The 18,616-nt window shown below is 42.8% G+C and overlaps 2 protein-coding genes across 4 annotated transcripts in view; both read left to right on the plus strand.

Annotated features, from left to right (window-relative positions):
- The window catches only part of LOC117777400 (hemicentin-1-like), a 1,765,934-nt gene that overhangs the window by 289,603 nt on the left and 1,457,715 nt on the right, over window positions 1–18,616 (plus strand). The window lies entirely within an intron of this gene.
- Window positions 424–14,608, plus strand: LOC117777435 (upstream stimulatory factor 2). 3 transcript variants are annotated; one of them, XM_034612225.1, is made up of 11 exons: window positions 424–819; window positions 1,271–1,311; window positions 1,534–1,637; window positions 2,742–2,861; window positions 3,610–3,763; window positions 6,405–6,498; window positions 8,363–8,401; window positions 11,350–11,408; window positions 11,750–11,844; window positions 12,353–12,481; window positions 13,317–14,608. In XM_034612225.1, exons 1-11 carry the CDS (start codon window positions 785–787, stop codon window positions 13,404–13,406), a joined length of 960 nt encoding a protein of 319 aa, XP_034468116.1. In that variant the 5' UTR covers window positions 424–784; the 3' UTR covers window positions 13,407–14,608. The 3 variants fall into 3 exon arrangements, with proteins under 3 accessions (XP_034468116.1, XP_034468117.1, XP_034468118.1); XM_034612226.1 differs by having other exon boundaries at window positions 429–819; window positions 1,543–1,637; XM_034612227.1 differs by lacking the exon at window positions 8,363–8,401 and having other exon boundaries at window positions 510–819.

Raw genomic sequence — 18,616 nt, forward strand, 5'->3', positions numbered from 1 at the left:
CTACTACTTCTACTACTACTACTACTAATATAATACTACTACTAATACTACGACTACTACTACTACTACTAATAATAATAATAATAATAATACAAATATTTGTTTAAAAATTATCTTAAACAAAACTAATTGCTGCAAATACCTTGAGGTAAGAAAAAGATAATAATAATAGTAATAATAATAATAATAATAATAATAAATTGGTATTATTTGTTTTAAAAACGTATCTCAAACAAGATAAACAACCAAAACCAATAACTACAAATACCCTCAGGTAAGAAAAGGACCATGCTTGCCAGCTTTTACCTGATATTTCCAAAAAATACCCATCAAATATACATATCGTTTGGTTTTGAATTCTCCTTCCTCTGTTTGAAACTCTTCTCCTCCTGTGTGTCTCTGCAGCTGCTCACCACCATCACACACACACACACACACACACACACACACACACACACACACACACAAACAAACACACGCACACACACGACTTTACCAGGACGTGTTTTTTGTGTTGTTCGTGTTGTGCTCCTGGTTCCAAACAGACAAACAGCTGCTCTCTGAGCCGCCGCCGCCGCTCCCGCAGCTCCGCAGCTGATCGCAGCGCAGTCACCTCGCATCGCCCCGCGGCAGCAGCAGCAGCGGCCTCCATTTTAACTCCGACACCGAGCGATACCTCACGTGTCCTGGGCCGTCTCTCTCACATGACCCGAGTGTTTGTTCCCGTGATCAGCACTTCCATCTCCGTCCGTGACACCGAATATCACTCTTTACTGTAACCCTGATGGATATGCTCGAACAGAGTCTGGACACCGCAAGGTAACCGACACTCGGGCTAAGATGGCCAACGCACAGGAGCTAGCCGCGACATGCTATTTCGGGAGAGAGCTAGTTTAAGGGACGGCGGAGTGCGGGGCCTGATGTAGAAACGAGCTGCTGTCAAACCGGGGACACTGTGGAAGACTAGTTAGCGAGAGGAGTGGGATTAGCCTGCGAGGTATCAGCTGTAGCGCGGAAACCTACGTGAAATACACGGTTATAATTAGCGTATAAACAGCGGCACAGCTAAAGTTAGCTTTAGCTAGCCATTAAAGCACAAACAACTCTGTGGGTAACCTGATGATAGTAGCGTTGCTGTGTTTTTACATCGTTTGTTGCCTGTTTTCAACCTATTTTTTTTTTAGCTAAGTCAAAGTTTTATGCTCTTTCATTTTTACTTTTGAGAAGATCAGCCGCTTTATTCACTGACGTGTGCATTTGTTTTTCGCAGCCAAGACAAGCAGGACGAAGAAGTGGTGCACGTATCTGAAGGTGAGAGTTTATTGAGCGAGCTGTCATTGCCAACATCTGGCTCCTGCAACCACATCTGGTCACAGCACATCTGTAAACGGCCTCATTGGGTGGATTAGAGGTGTAATACAGCTTGTGCCTTGGTGATGTTGTTTTCTACAAGGATCCCAGGGCTTATTAGCTCTGTCTTTATTAGTTTTTCCTTCCTTTCCACTCTCACAACTGCCTTTTCTTTTCCCTGAGACGGAACAGGAGACGAGCAGACGGTGACAATAGCCAGTGTTCAGCAGGCTGCAGCATTTGGTGACCATAACATACAATATCAGTTCCGCACGGAGAGCGGGCAGGTGAGTAAATGATGATAGGAGCTTGTGATTGTCAGTGGTCACATGTTTTGGGGTGAGATCCCATCAGTTCGGCCCTTGCAACACAAACGCGCACGCTCCAGATTTCCTTCCAGTGTCATGCTGACTAAAAGTGCATGTGCAGAGACATAACGAGGAACTTACGGAGTGTGTCACGTTAAATATTGATAAGTGGGGATGAAAGTGAAATGTGACAGCGGGAGACGTTATGATTGTCAGTAAACATCATTTTGCACCGCATGTATGTATTCATTATTCAGAAGTGCTCATTGTGATTTAGGCTGTGTCACGCTGAGTGTTTTGGTGTAAGTACTCGCAGTGAGAAAAACCTCTCACGAACAGTCTTTCCTGTGTACGGCTGCATGTTGTCGTGCTGTTGTGTGTTTTTCGCCAAGTGCGTCAACTCCCCTCCCTTTTTTCCCAAAGACGAGTCAGGAGGATGGAAAGCTTTTAATTGCCCGGAGGTATGAATGTGTGCTTTTGCTCGTCACGTGATTGATTGATGACCTTTTGTCAAAAGTGTCTCCTTTGCTGTCCACCTATCTGGTCGTCACGGCAACAAAAGGCCAGCGATGGGCAATGGGACAGTGACGCAAATGAATCCAACCTTGGGAAATATTGTGATACTCAAGTTGGCTTATCCTTATATGGATGATTTGCACTGGAGGGAATTAAGTCAGTGATCCATGTGGCTCATTTGGCGTGCTAGTCTGAGCGATCATGTGATTCCAGTCCGGTCGAGGATTGGCATGAGGCTGCTGTCACATGTCAGTCAGGAGGAGAGTCACATGATGGAAGGAAACAAATACTGATTCTTGGAACAAACAAGCTAATTTTCTCGACTTGTTAAAATTGAATCAGGCACATTCTGATGCACAAGCATAATGTGGGATGGTGAGAGCGATGCACTGCAGAGATTAGGATTATAGTGTCAGATACACGGCTGAACTGAAGCTGTAGAAATGATAAACAAATCTACAAGTCAGGTAAGGTTGTTTGGATTGGAGCACTTCTGCCATAGGGCTGTGGTTGTTGTTTTTCTCCCTCGCTGCCTCTCTTTTATTTGTGTCTTGTCCCACACTGCAGGTGACGTATCGAGTTGTTCAGGTGACTGACCAGCACCTCGAGGGTAGAGATGATGGGGGTGGAGCAGTGAGTGTCGTCTCAACAGCTGCCTTCGCTGGGGCTCCTCAGGCTGTTGCTCAGGTACCTCAGTCTCTCTCTTTTTTATTAATCAAATAGAACTCGCTGTTTTAAAGACTAACTTCAGTCTTCTTCCACATTTTAAGCAGTAAGGCTTTTGGTATTCCAGTTATTATTTCCAAGAATCTTCCTGAAAAGACTAACTAAATGAGTCCTACCAACAAGTTTTGTTTCTGCAGGCACAGTCTGATGTCATTCATGCCATACAACGCCAATGTTTGCAGACAATACTAAAAATATGTGGCCGAGACATTCAGTTTCTTTATTTTGATTAAAGTTGCAAGTGGAGTTTGTTCCTCGGAGCTCGTTAAACTAGCAGAGTGGTGTTATCAGTGAAGCATGTGCCTGCATCTGCCTGAAGCAGAACGACTCACAGAGACTTAAGATGCTGTTGCAGAGTTATTTTTAAATAAACTGCAATGGCAGTAGTTATTGTAAAACAGTCACAGCCAGATTTAGAACATGTTTTTAGATTAAAAACATGCTTTTTTTTTCATTGGAAGAACGGAACAAATGTCTTCATTTGAAGCACACTGATGTCTTTACTAACTTTGTTGTTATCTCTGCTAACAAGATCACTGCCACTTCTTTTTCCTTCCTTTATCCAAGCTGTCAAACTGTGTCTTGCTTGGGGGTCTGGAGGGGATACCAGAATTGAGTCTGACGGAGACTGAGGTGTGCGTTTACCTGCTGCGACGGCTCCATTGCTACTTGTTCAAGCTCTTTTCTGTTTCTCTCTTATCTGTCGCAGGCTGTGATCCAAAACCCTTTCAGTAATGGAGGAAGCCCAGCAGGAGAGGCGGTGGGAGGGGAGACGCGCTTCGCTTACTTCCCCGCAACCGCGGTGAGCGATGGGACTGTGTCTGTGCAGGCCGCCGCGGACCCTACACTCACACAGGCAGGGGGTGAGTCACTTCTCACACTTAATTTGGGTTGAAGCTCGCAGTAGTGCTACAGGGCTAATTTAGCCATTATTTTAAGTGACAAACTGAGCATCAGCCCTTTTTTTCTGTTGCTGTAAATGAACCATGTTCCCCACAGTTCCGGCTGATGTGAAAGAAACTAAGGCCCTACTAAACATTTAATGTGATGTTGCTCTTTTTGCTGAATACTTATTTGTCCCCCAAACAGTGCACCATTCACTTTTAATTACAGATATTTAGATCTTGCTTATATTAAACTTTTTTATAATTAAAGACTTTCCTATTTTTAACAGATTCCTTGCTCAGGAATATGTCAGACACATTTTTAAATAATGCTCTCTGTGTCAGTTTGTACACAACACAAGTCAAATATGTGAAATTAGGTTAGTTACACTAATCATATTTACTGTTTGCTTCATGTCACATGTCACACACTCCTCTGCTCTTCCTCTTTTCTGCCAATGTTGTCGCCTTGCTGCGCTAACTGCGATTTTATGCTGGTGATCCAGAGGAGATCGGTCTGGGTTTGGTTGACCTGGAGAACGAAGCATCTGCTTGTTCTGTATTATTCAGTCAGATCTCGATCTAGCGGACGACCGCACTTGAAATGGTGGATTGTTAGTGGTTTCTGGTGGTTTTAGAGGAGGTGAACACTGCAGGCCTCTCCCTCTCCAGATTTAATGAGGGATAGTGTCGTGCCTGGACTGGGGTTATGAATGTAACTTGTAATTCTTCACCCATTGATTCTGCGGCGGTTTGTGCTTTTTATCTGCCTGTTGGCCCTGAGGTGTGAGGTGTGAGGTATGAAAAGGTATCAATGTGAGATCCAACAAAGAAACAGTGAGTGTGTGTGTGATACACAGAATAAAACAGAGATGGTCCCAAAATAAAATATCTTTCTTTTACACAAATGTCCCCCACGCATCAGCACACAGCTCTATAGCATTTCATAATAATAAAGCACAGACACTAGTTAGTTATGAAGCTCACATTTGCTTTTTTATAAATTTTAGCAACATGAACCAAGCTTGTAAACCAACGTCTTTTCAAGCGGAAAAATTACAGTTAAGTCATACTCAAGAAAAGACACAGTCACGAGTAATTCAAGATCATTGTTTCTCTCCAAATCATTTGGGTTTTTTATTTGTTAAATTCCCCCTTTAGCAAGTTTAATTTTTTCATGGATTTCATCCCTAATCGATTACTTAACATCTTGTTAGGCTAATACACTGATCCACACACCCTGTCTCCCTCGCAGAGCACTGCGTGTCCTCTAGAATCACATGACACACCCACAGAAGTCTGACACCCTTGAGGCCGTATCAATTGACTCACCTCTGTTAGAACTTGTATGATAGACTCTAGGTACAGCAGCAGAAAGCCACTGTTAACAGCTGTGTTTGGGTCCCTTCAAAGTGACATCAGAAGTGAGACCAGATGACAGCAGAGGTGTTGAGACATTTTAATGTAGGAGGTAACGAGCTTGATGTGTGTTGTTGCATCTTAAAACATCGAGATGTGGAAAAGTGCTCGGCCATACACGCTGGACTGATCTTTCTGATTCCATTGGTGAAATGCAGTTGTTTTTCTTTTGGGTGTTGCGAGCGGCTGCCTGGTCACGCCACAGAGGCAGGATGAAGGCTGAGGTTACTTTGCTGTGGGTCACTGTTAAAGCCAGGGCCTTGCAGGGGGAGGTGGGCTGCTGTCTCTCTCTCCTCTCTGAGCCTCGGGCAGTTTAAACAGGCATGACTTACAGCACCGGCTGAGGAGTGCACTGCAGGGTGGAGGTGGAGAGTGCTTTGCAAGCTGACGTCTCCTGTGAGGTGAGGGATTGTGAAGGGTAGCACAGTGGGCTCAGTCCATGAAACACGCTCTGGCAGGACCGGACCCCGGATGGGGAATAGTTTGACCTTCGTATTTTGCAGCATTAAGGAGGAGAAAAGGGAGAAAATGCCAATTAAGTTATGACTTAAACAAGAGACTGTTTGAGTTGAAAATGTAATGTAATTTATGAAATTACATTTTCTCCAAGATTTTGTAATGATATCTTTTAATCAGATTTTTATTATTACTAATAGATACAGTTTTTATTTCTGATTATTTTTTTTTGAAGAAAACTCTCTGAGAAAGTTAAAAAAGTCATTTTATTTGACAGGGAAGGTTTTTGTAATCTTTCTATTTTAAGCAGATTTATTCCGTCTATAAATTAGCAGTAAATTGTGTTGCTGTGTTTTGTTTTTTTCTTCGTCTAGCCAGGTCAGGTTGGCCATCTGGTGTTAGTGTCCTGGTGTTTTTGTCTTACAGGCGTCGCAGCAGCACTGAAACAGACGCTGTCTGCACCCCTGAGTGTGGAGTATGTGCATTTCTATCTCAGTTAAATTTTGTTAGGTTTGGTTTTGGAGTCCTCACTTTTATTCCGTCTAAGTGTTCATTGTACAGGAGAGAAATTAAAGCATTGTGTATGACCATGTGGATTTTGCTTTCTTTTCTTTTCAGTTTTCTTTACAGTAAATACACTCTTGTTTGATATTGTATTGAGGCAACAAGAGCCAGTCTTTCCTGCCAGGTTGCCCCTCTGCCTTTATCCCCGTCGCTAACCTAATGACTCCTGTGCTTTCCACAGCCACAGGTCAGTTTTACGTGATGATGACCCCACCTGATGCCCTTCAGACAGGAGTGCAACGAAACATTGCCCCACGCACACAGTCCTTCCCTGCGTAAGTATCAACTCTTCAAGGCTTTAACCATTTATTGCAGCAATAGTCCACGTTTGAGTTTGACAGTGTGGCTTCATTTCAGTTCAAGAAACTCCATTTTTCAAAGCCAGAGATACACAACATTTAAACAAACATCACCAGATACTGAGTGAACAAAGCTCGTAAAATTCACATGAACCTAAATGCTAATGCAGGAGGAGACTGGAGAAGTAGAATTGCTGGGACATGGGTTAGCTGTGCAATTTCTAGCAGTGGTGTATCCACCATAAAGTTATTTTTTAGTTTCAGGTGACCGGTTTTGTGTGGACTTGCGAACAGAGAATATCTTCCATGTCTATCCAACCTACAATGCGGCTAAATGTATGCAACACAAGTGCTACTGCAGTTGTTGTTCTTTTACTCCAGACTGTTCCTCCCCAGGGAGTCTTCCTCATCCCTCCTGAGTTCACCGTGAAGGTTGATATTTTAATTTTTCATACCATCCTTTATCAAGAGTCTTTATTTTAGCACACCACGGCTGGCCTGTTTTCTCCCTCTACTCCAAAACCCTCGTCTGTTGTTTCACGCCGAAACTCACCACATGCATCATTATAATCAGGCCTCAGAAAGGAATCCATCTCAGACTCTCTCCGACTGTTAGCCACACGCTGGTGATTGCTGTTATTAAGATAATCAGCAGGCTCACCTGAGCAAAGACAAACTGTGTTGTCATTTTAATTGCGTGATACCAGGCTGGCTCTGGCCGACTACGGATACTTCTTCTGATAATGATGGTTTATTTTGTTTTCAGGGTGCACGTTTGTACCTAAAACACATTGGTTCACATGGATCATAAGGTTAAAGGATTCGTGTTTCTTGTACCTCCTTTACACCAAAATTAGTAGGTATACGTGGGTTTTTATAACATGGCTAAACCAGCTAAAAAAAGGAGTCCTTGACACCTTTCCCATTGCCAGGAGTGGAGTTAGCCTTTCTCTCTTTTTTCCGCAGCGACAACTGAGGCGCTCTCTCACCTCTCTGCCATGCCAAATTAGCGCGTATACCCAGGTGTCATGTTTCTATCAGAGCCTGTGCCAATTTAAAAACCTCTGTCTATTTCAGAGTCATTTTACCCAGGAGTGAATGCCCATTGAATCTTTCCCATTGCAGACAAAAGCAAGATGTTTGTGGGTGTAAAAAGCGGCTTTAAATGGCATGTAACTGTGGTTTTCTCATGTAAAAGCCAAAGCGTAGCTACTAACTCAAAACGAGCACATGACTTATTGTCAAAATGAGTTTCTACCAGGCTTATTCTTCAGCTTTAACTTGTGATTCTGTAGTGAGCATATAACCTTTCTTTTACCTTTTCACTGTGGCCATTAGTTAAAGAAAACACAATTGGGAATCACACCACCCTACAAACACTCCCTGGCTTTCATTTATTGTTCGTCAGCTCAGTGTACAGTACATGGTTTGACAACAAGGATTTTCTCCGCTTCTGTGCTCATGTGATTTTTACGAACTTTAGATTTCTCAAAGATTTAAGCTGCTTTGTTGTGGGCAGAGTTATGGGGAGTTCTTGCCTTGAAATTGGCAGCAGCACTTTAGTTTTTTTGATGTTCACATTGTACAACAAAACTACTTTCCAGTTAAGAGCAAGCTTCATTGTATACCTGCGCTACTGTGTTGAAATGTTCAGTGAATTGTTTTTTTTTCTTATCCCTCACAATGCCTATTAGCAATATGTTTATTTCTGTTTATTTTCTCTTTCATGAATAGTTGATGATTAACACACAAGGCTCTTGAGTAAACTAGTGTGTAAACTAATGAACAGTGACATTATCTTTGAAATGTGAGTGAAATGAATGAAAACTTCCATCCGCAGAGGTGAAAACGACCTGCTGCAACATGAAGGTTTAAACTGGTGAGGACAGATTCCACATTTCTCCCACACTCCTCTTTACAGTAAATGAACAAATCAAATTAGATCACAAGAAGAGAGAAGACACGCACGCACGCACGCACGCATGCACGCACGCACACACACAAACCTCTGCTCTCCACCCCCTTCCCAAAAGTCCCTGGTGATTGTCCCCCTACTCTTGATGTGTGAGACACAGATGTATCGTTTCTTCAGTGCTGACCCCAATCCATTGTTGTTAGTCGTGCTCGTGGCAAACATCCTTTTCCATTAGGACTTAGAAAATTAGGTCATTGTTCTCCATCTGGAAACAAATGGCTCGCTAGACACTTTTATTTTAGTATAATTGTCAAAGTGTCCTCTATTGTACTTTTCTGAGTTTTGTTCTCATTTAGCCCAGTTTGGAACGAGTTGGTATTTGAGGTTTGAAAGGACAGGGATGTTTGGACCAGTGAATTTAGGCTGTATATAAAGATGGACGATGCATCTCCACTTCCTCCCACTATCCAGAAACGAAGCTAAAATATCCGGGATCCAAACGCTTCAATCTTGGCATTCGGAGCCAGAGTCACGGAGCCGCGGCATTGAGGTCCCGCTAATAGAAGCACTCGGCCGATTGCGAATCCGTCTCAGCTGTCAACCATGATGCTTCACCCCGTTTTTATAGCATTGAATACATTAAAACCAGATTTACTGGAAAAAAACAAACTCTTGAACATACATCAGTGTGATAAGCACTAACAAAATGACAGAAACAATCTTTTTTTTGAGTTTGGTCCATGTCCCATCCACTTACATGGAGGACGTGGAGTTAATGACCTACACTGCAGCCAGCCAGCCGGCAGGCAGGCGTCCTTTGAGGTGCTTTGGCTTCACATTTTTTAGGAGCTGTCATGTCGTCCATCTTTGTATGAAGTCCATGATTTCAACCAAAATTGGTTAATATGATCCACTGAGAGAATTACAAGCCCAATCTGCAGTCCCTTGTATCTCGATATACACTTCACTGGTTCATTGTTCAGGCCCAGGCTTGGTGTAATACTGTAGTATAATAACGGATAGGGGGGGGGCAGTGATAGTGAAATTGCATTTCTCTTTTCAAAGATCAATTTAAGAGGGTACAAACTTAGTCCTCTAATATATCCACGCTTTAAATTGTATGGATAAAGTGCTTCGGCAGTGGGGATTGTGTTCTGATCATTTTCTGGATTTCTTTGGCTATAGCTCTCAGGAGCACTTATTTGAAGTCTGTCTCTATAAGTTGTGAAAGTAGGAAGGAAAATCTCTAGGCCTGTACGTTTAGTTATTCATACACGTTTTCTTAATGTTCTGCCGAAGAGTACTGCTGGGCTGAATCCATTATACAGCTGAAATCCCATTAAGATGTCTTGAGATACAAGAGAGACTGCAGTTTGGCTTGAGTAAATGTCTGAAACGAAGATATCAAGCGGCGGAGTTGTGTTGATGGCTCACAAATTCGCCGCTGTAGAGTAAAGATTTGTCGTGCAGGGACAGACGAGGACAGAGGATGACCTTACAGGGTGTTTATCAACTTCATACAACAAGGACCCCGTTCAGACCTGGTGCTAATATCTCATCCCAAGTGGAAGTTTTAGGTACAGGTGCGAACTACAGTGTGTGTATACCCGACCCTTTCACCTTAGGCCATGTTCAGACACAAATGATATTTAAGCTTGGGTTTGATCACGCTACCAACTTTGCCAGTCTGATTTGTGTTTGGTCAGTTTTCTCTCAGTTTCGGACGGTTTCAGATAGAAAACTGGGGCCAGAGCTCCATGCCATTATCAACGCACCTAAATGCATCCTGAATGCGTCTTGAAATCCCATCTCTCAGACCACATTAGGAAGTGGTCTGAGACATTAGGAAGTGGTCGGAGACGCATGTGGCCATGATCATGTGTTAATTTGTATTTGGCCTCCACCAAAAAATCAACAGAGATGGTTTCTGGGCACACACACAAACACGTTGACAACAGACACATCTCTATTCTCAGACTAGATAAAAAAAACATAATTTGGTCTTTTTCAAACACAAGTGACGTGTGTGTTTATTTGCATATAGATCTGAGAATGTGGTCACAGGAGACACATTCAGGATGCATTTTAAATACAGGTGTGAACTGAGCTGTCCACTTGGGATCGGATGTTAATACCACGTGGGAACGGGGTCAAGTTACCAGAAATAAATCCAGAAAAACAATGGTTAGATTCATTTCCTTTGCCATACATATATCAAGACAAGATTTGCCTGAGCAAAGACATTACTTTTGTGTTTCTGTTCTTTTGCATGACCGGTGAGTGTCTGTTTCATTAGAGGGACAGAAGAAGCAGTGAAATACAGATATATGCTTTTATGCGAGTGTGTTACTGGTCTGCTTGTGCCGAGGTGGGTTGTTGGATAAGTCTCCCTGTCACTTCTCAGGAACTTAATTAACAGAATACCTCAGGGAAGACACAGAGACAAGAGACAGTTGTGTCATTAGCCGAGCGCCCACACTCCAATAGACAGCAGCTGGTTTTCTCCAGTGTCGTAATTTTACAGCATAATAAAGCAACGTCCTCCCTCTGGGCCACACCTGGGAAATGGACAGCCAACAAGAATAAGAAGGTCGGATGGGTCTCAGTATTCCTGTCAAAGAAGCCCGGCTTCAGGCCCTCAGGCGTGTCAGGACTGAATACGCAGCCTCATATAGCTGTGTGACTTAACAGTAATTGTACCAAAGGCATCACACAGCTTCAGAGGCTCCGTTTTAAATCTCACTTCGGTACTGACAAGAGAATATAGAGATAGCACTGAAGAACATGTTCTAATAAGCACTAGATTAGGCAAATTTGGGGGATTGGATTGTATTGGTGCCTGATTGTATGCCAGGGACAGGGAGGAGATACTGTAGTGCAAGAAAAGTGTTTTATTTTCTGTCTGACTGCAGGAAAATGGATGGACCGCGAACACCGAGAGACGAAAGAAGGAGAGCGCAACATAATGAAGGTGGGTAATTAGCCATGATTGTGGCTTTTGACTCCATCAGACAGTGCGACACAATGCGGTGCGGCGTCTAAGTGGAGCTCACCCAAGCCCTGTCAAAATATTCTAATAGGAACAGATAACAACATGTGGCTTTCAGTCTGGCCACTAGAGGCTACTGTGCAGCTGTCAAACTCCTGCAGTATCTACAGTCAGTGAAATGACAACATCCTGGAGATGAAAACGTGGCTCTTCTTTTTTAAAATGACAATTTTTTTTAAAATGTAATTAATCTAGAAATGTGGCTTGCATTTATCCTTTTCTTTTCAATGTTTGCTGATCTGTTGCTGTTTTATTTCCCTCAGTTGAGAGGCGGCGAAGAGACAAGATCAACAACTGGATTGTCACCCTCTCCAAGATCATCCCAGACTGCAACATCGACAGCACCAAGACCGGAGCAGTAAGGAGGTTTTTATTTGACTCCTAACAGCTCCTAACGTTTTCCTGAGTTGGTGCAGTGCTCTTTCTAAACCTGCCTGTTTGGAATTAGCCTGTTTTCTTGGCCTGTGGTGATGCTGGTTGCAGCTTTCTTTCAGAAACTGTGAAATTGACGTGCGGTTATTGAGCCGCGGTGCGTAAAGACCTGCTGCGGGACTCAGTCTGCAGAAACCTGAAGCTGCACCACAAAGAGCTGTTCACCTGTTTATTCAAAGTTCGGTGAAGCTTGACTCAGTACCCAGAACTGGAGAATCAGTCGTAGTTGCCATTGTTGTGAACACGCTGTCACGTTACTTACGTAGATGAGTCCCAGCCACCACTGCTGCAGCTGGTCGCCTGTTTATTCAAAGTCCAAATCGCATCGGAACAGTACGGGTGTACGGATAGAGATTTCTGGAATTACTAGATACATGTTTCTGTTTTTAAATTCTAATCGTTTCATGTGTGTGACAACATCTCTGTTCCTCCAGAGCAAAGGAGGCATCCTGTCCAAAGCCTGCGACTACATCCGTGACCTGAGGCAAAGCAACCAGCGACTTCAGGAGAGTCTGAAGGAAGTGGAGAGGATACAAGTGGACAATGAGTTGTGCAGGCAGCAGGTATGAATATCAGCCTTTGCTCTGGCTCGCAAATGTGGCAAGTGACTATTCTATGACTTCAAAGATGGGCAAAGAAGAATCTTTCCTTTTAGGTGTTTGTGTATAAGATAAATACATTTGCACATAATAAGGCAGCCGGGGTGGTCTGCATATGTGGCTGTGAAGATTGTCACTGCATTGAATCGATTACTCTGCTCTGGAGTGCATTGCCACATCTTTCCACTCAAATCTCAGAGGCTTGAAATCCCCCTCGCCCCATATGCATCTTTATTTCTCCTAAACAAACCCCGGAGGCTTCAGCCGAAGCAGCTGATCATCACAGCCTGACAGAGAGGTTCAAAGAGTTTGCTCTCATATAATGAGAAGTGTTACCTGAAATCGGTGCTTTGAGAGACTGTGGGAATAATATACACTGGGGTTTGTGTGAGAACTGACGGCATGCTAATGCACTCAAAAGTATTGTGAGATCTTGCAGCTCTGAGGCGAACGCGTCTCCCTATTGAATCCCAGGCCTGCAAGGCACTCGACAATATATTCTTACTCTGATGCTCAAAGCTCAGGATCCGTCTCACAGACCCCTAGTTGGGAGACAGTGGATTCGGGACCCACCCCAGGGAAATGTGGCGCAGATGACAGACCTCATCAAGATGTGATAATCCAGTTGATTGTGGACAGGTGTGTCTTTGAACAAGGCTTCATATGCTCGTCTTTAATCCCCGGGATCGCACAGAGGAAGCAGTTTGGTTTGTTAACTCGGAGCCTATATTTAGCCGTCACAGGAATGTAAATGTTGATTTTTTTTTTTCTTCTGTTTTTCGCTTCTTTTCCTCTTAAGATTGAAGAGCTGAAGAACGAGAACGCTTTGCTCCGAGCACAACTCCAGCAGCACGGCATCGAGATGGTTGGAGAGACGCCGCCGCAGTGAAGTTGTTGACGAAAAGAGCGGGGGGGACAAGCACTGCCACTCAGACACGCAACCAACGCGGTGGAGGTGGCGGCAGCGGTGGCGAGATCACGAGGAAAACAAGGACTTTGTTAAGAATCACTTTCTTTTCAGTGAAGGCGTCCTTCCCTGGGCTCCCAGATTGCGAACCCTTCACCGGCCAATTTTGGCTGTACTTGACTGTTCCAATCATATTGAGATAACAACCCGTTACAGCTCAGTAGAAATGTGCTCAGCGAGAAGATTCCCTCTCACCACCATCAGAGTGCTTCACTAGCTACTACGAAAGAGAACCTCTGCTGAACTCCTCCCTTGTTTTGTATTTATGTAGCCTCACACATGGACTATGATGTTTGTCATTTAATTTTGCTCCATGTCAGTGTATACCCCCCCACCACCCCACCTCACCCTCAATTATTAATTTTACTTAGTTTATGCTTTTTTTTCCCTTCTGTTTGTGTTTTTGAGTTGTGCATTAATATGTTGTTTTTAGCTGCTTTAATTTATTAGTCCGCATGCTGACAGAAGCCTTGATGGAGACCAGTTACACTGAAGCTCGTGCACCCCAGGGACGCAGATTGAATTTCAAGTGAAAAACATCAAACGTCTGAGACACATTATGATTCTGCAGAGTGAAAATAATGTGACACACATAGCTTACCTAGACCCAAAGACAAACAAGGAGCTGTGCTGGCCTTTGCTTCTGGGCTGAATTATGTAAATATGACTTCTTGTGTTTTAATACAGATGTTACAGAATGTTAGAGCAGATTTTTATCTCTGGGAGTAAACAATCAATAACTCATTAACTTCACACTGGCCCCCTTTTGTCATTCTAATCACCATGAAGTGTGTGTGTGTGCAATCTTCCAGCTTGATTCGAGAGGAAAAAAGAAAAAGTGGTATACTTGAATTCTTGGGCATTTGCTTAACCCAGAAAAAAAAAAATAACTCAAAAAAAAAAAGTCAAAATCACTCGAGAAGTTCCAACTGTTAAAATGCTTCTCAGTTACAAATGGAACACGCAGACGATTGATACGCCCGGCGCTCTGGAAGTGTGGACCTGGAGAGGAGTGCAGCGCAAATTCCAACTTTTTGCTAACCCATATATACATGTAGGCACTGTGGTTTTCATTCTCATCTTTTGTTCATGTGACTTACTGGTGTCTCAGTACCTATAAAAAATAATCCCCCCCTCGCTTCATTTCAAGCTGTTTGCTCTATTTTGGTATTGCAACACTTCAAATGCTCAACGCACAAGGGGAGCGAGGCACCCTGGAGAGCCGCACTCAAAGACTGTCTGCTCACTATGGAGAAGGAGAGATTCTGGTGCTGCACTTGTTAAGTTGAGCACGACTCGTTCTCCATGAAAAGGCGGAGTGGTTAGAAAGTGTGTGGGGGGGGGGACTTGGAAGCGATCGTTGCTCTGCTTCCACTCAGGCAAAACAATTAGTAAAACTGTAAACGGCTGCACAAACAGCAGAAGCCAATATTAACTGTTGATGTATTTTTTTTTTTGGGAATGAATATACATGATTTGTTGCTCTGCTCTGGGCGATGTGAGTGGAAGTGGAAGAAGGATCTCGAGCTTCAGAGCCACTTATTAGAGCACAACTGCTTCTACAACAGCTTAGGATGCAGCAAAACAAAAAAAGCAACAATCAGGCATCACATTTGAAAACCTCTTCTCACTCTGTAGCTCGCGCTTTGGAAGTTGCCGTTCTGCTTCTGCCGCTAGATTCAAACCCGACACAGCTAGTGCAAGTGTCTGATCTATCAAATGTGGCTCCTATAGCCCAAGTTGACTGATGAGAAACTTTGCAGTAGACTTATTTCTTTTTCTTTGTTTGTTTGTTTTTTACACCTCAGTGAGAGGGGGAGCAGAGAATGTGAAGACATCAATAATGCTTTGGAAAAAAACATGTTCACAAATGAAAAGGTCATTCATGGCCAATTCTTTTTTTCTTCTTCCTCTCGTTTCTCTTTTGAAATGGCAAAAGAGTCGAGGAAGGAAAAAAACGACCCCTCTGTCTGTAGCAGCCTCACTGTTCTCAGGTTAGATAGGAAGACGTCTTTTACAGTAAAATGGAAAATAAAACTTTCACTAGCTAATAACCTTGATGGATTCTGCTTGTGACTCTGTCCTTTTCCCGACTCTGGAAGAAAAAATCAATACATCTGTGAGCAGGAAATCTCGGAAACGTGATTCACTTAACGTTTTGTCTCGTGACTCCTGAAACTTTCATATTTGAGTGAATCTCTTGATTCTACATCATTTTCTCACTCTGTCCCAACCTAAACTTATTGTCAGCTGTTTTGCAACTTAAACTGTGTCAGATTTCATTCATTCTTTACTAAATTTGGCAACAAAATATAATAACACCATAATAACTTTGTTTAAAATACTATGTATTCGTTAATAAGTTTGAATATTCAATATTCAACTATTCAAAGATCAAAAAAGTTTTGGGAAAAACACCTACTACTACTTATAATAATAATAAATGATGATACCATAAGACATTTAATTAAAATCCTAAATACAAATACGTTTAAATATCTGATAATTTGCAAAGATCTAAATTAAAGTTTTGGAAAATAAAAATATTAATGCCATAAGAACTTTGTTCAAATCCCGGGTATTTCTTCAAATTTTTTAAATATCTGTGACGATTAACAAAGATCAATAATAACAAAAAAACTTTGTTCAAACAATCCACCAGTTGTCACGTAAGTTTATGAGTTACGCTGAATCCTGATTGGTGCTCAGACATGTTTCATTATCAGGGAGAAGAACTGAAAGAAAAACAAAATGTATAAAATAAGCTAAACTTGTTATTTTGGAATATTTCTGTTTGCGTATGTAAGCCTCGATCACACAGAGTAGGAAACCCTGACAATAGGTTTTGGGTGCATTTGAGATGAATTTAGAAAAAGCTTATGAAGCTACTATTTATTACAGGTATTATTTGCCTAAGATTGGAGGTGAACACATCTGCTCTGAAAGATAAATTCTAATGGGATTTCATTTCCGGCTGCATGGCAAACAAATCTCTCTAGAAAATTTGCACCATTCCCCTTCTTGCAAATCTCCTAAAAATCATGATTCACTGTTTACCTTGCCTCATTCCCACATCCAAATTAAACATTTGGGAGATTTTCTGTCTGAGGAATAACAAACATGGAGGATTAATTGTCCCTGGAGTAAATGTGTGACCTCTGTTTGCTCCTGAAGTCACTTGATCAACACGCTGGTTAAAAGAGAAGCCGCGGAGCAGTGAGAACACAGTGAGGGCATGTTGGGTGAGAGGGATCAATGGTGGATGAAAAGGCCCATCTGCTGTAAGCTCTCCCTGACACCGCGGATCTGAGGCGTCTAAACATCAGTCTGCTGCCGAGAGCCGGACGTGATCTGGACGATCTCTTAACCTCAGGCTGATTCGGTACAAAACAGTTAAGACTGAAAGACGCGTTATTTTCTCCAGTGTTTGTCAGGCTGACGTCTGCTTCGGTTCTGTCTCACCTGCCCACATCAGAGTGTTTGTGCCTGTCAGCTGCCATTCAAAGACACCACAGCCGGGCAGACATGCAGGGCAGGCAGGCGTCTGTGTGTCTCTGTCTCTGTTTGAAGTGGCTGATCTCTGATCCCACGTTCCTCTCTGATTGGGACATACATGCTCCCTGTCTGTCTCTCTGCCTGCCTGTCTGCCTGTCTGTCTGCCTGCGTGTCTGTCTGCCTGCGTGTCTGTCTGTCTGTCTGTCTGTCTGTCTTCCTCGTTCACCCACAAACATGATAACGTGTGGAGATCCGTGCATGAATGAAGTGAAGTTTTCTTTTCTCCACAAACACCCATTCATTCCTATTCACATGCAGCACATGCACCGTCACACACACTTGTTCCCATCGGCGTATGTACACGTGTACTGTTTGTACATTGTGTCTTTTTACTTTGTTGTGTCCACTCATGTTCATTTAGTTACACTTAGATTTCTTTCATCGCTCTGCACGACTAAAAGTCTTTTTTAAAAGTAACTTGATGAAAGTATCCGTCGAGGCCCTCGTCCCCGTTACTCCCTCTGCCAAGCAGGTTTTGGTTTCTTCTGGGTTTGTTTGTTTTAATAACTACCTGACAGATTAAAGAAAGATTAATCGGGATCGGATCAGGGGGCGGATCCAGGAATATTTGATATTTCACTTCCTCTAACATTGTGAGATGGGGCGTTTGGGGACATTTTCCTCAGAGAATGATTCATGGATCTAGATGAAAATAATGAGGCAAATTCAGGGGACTGTTGCCTATTAGTGCGTGTGGCTTGATAGAATTGAAGGGGCTATGGTGTCTCTAATCGTTTTGGTTAGATTTCAATCAAACTATCCACTGATTGCTCTAAAGGCAAACTGTTGGGATGCAGTGGAGTCTCGATACGATAGAGAAAAGCCAAGTTACGTTGACTGATATTTATGAGTACATTGAATTTCAGATCCATATTTTCAGATTTCTTAAACTTATTGGCAACTGTTGCTTATTGTTGCGGCATGATATTGTGTTAAGTTTATTCATCTTGACCAATACACGAGTTTAAGAGTAAAAATATGTTTGATCGGTTTTCACGAGCAAAATAAATCATTTAGGAAATGCGTGTGCGCAATGTGGTGCGGATCCAAATAGATTCTGGATTTCGGTCTGTGCTCTACTGAGTGTTATTCCAGTTCCAGTTCAATCATTATCACTGATTTTAAATACAACTAGAAAAAGAGATCAAGTCGGTTTGGAAACTAAATGCAAACACAAACACACAGACACGTGTTTTTCATCCCTAATAAAAACTAATGCGACAGGGAGTGTGACTTCCACCTCTGTGTGCTGATCATTCACTTACAATTAATGGAAGTATTAATTGGAGGAGGAAAGTGTGTCCGCTGTGAGCGATAAATTGTTATTGCCAACGTTATGTTTAATGGATTTGAAAGGCTGGTTTATGTCTGGTCAGTACTGACCAAATGTCTGTTCCCATGTCTGCCCAGAGGGTGGGACACAGCCGCCTGCTGTAAAACCCCTTCATGAGATTTGTAGAAGTTCACCCCCCCACCCTCCTCCATTCTTTTTACATTTTTGTCTTTAGGCTCGTCGGCCAAAGCAAAAGGTTGATTGAACTCGCGCCGGCCAACACGTTGTGCTGGAGAGCCAGTGT

This window comes from Hippoglossus hippoglossus, chromosome 16 (assembly GCF_009819705.1).
Source record: "Hippoglossus hippoglossus isolate fHipHip1 chromosome 16, fHipHip1.pri, whole genome shotgun sequence".
NCBI lineage: Eukaryota > Metazoa > Chordata > Actinopteri > Pleuronectiformes > Pleuronectidae > Hippoglossus > Hippoglossus hippoglossus.

Excerpts from the sequence above, each read along its gene's own strand:
- LOC117777435 (XM_034612225.1), top strand. The coding sequence starts at position 785 with ATGGATATGCTCGAACAGAGTCTGGACACCGCAAG. Across the intron at positions 820-1,270 it reads CAGAGTCTGGACACCGCAAG|CCAAGACAAGCAGGACGAAG; the intron begins GTAACCGACACT and ends TGTTTTTCGCAG. Across the intron at positions 6,499-8,362 it reads CGCACACAGTCCTTCCCTGC|AGGTGAAAACGACCTGCTGC; the intron begins GTAAGTATCAAC and ends TTCCATCCGCAG.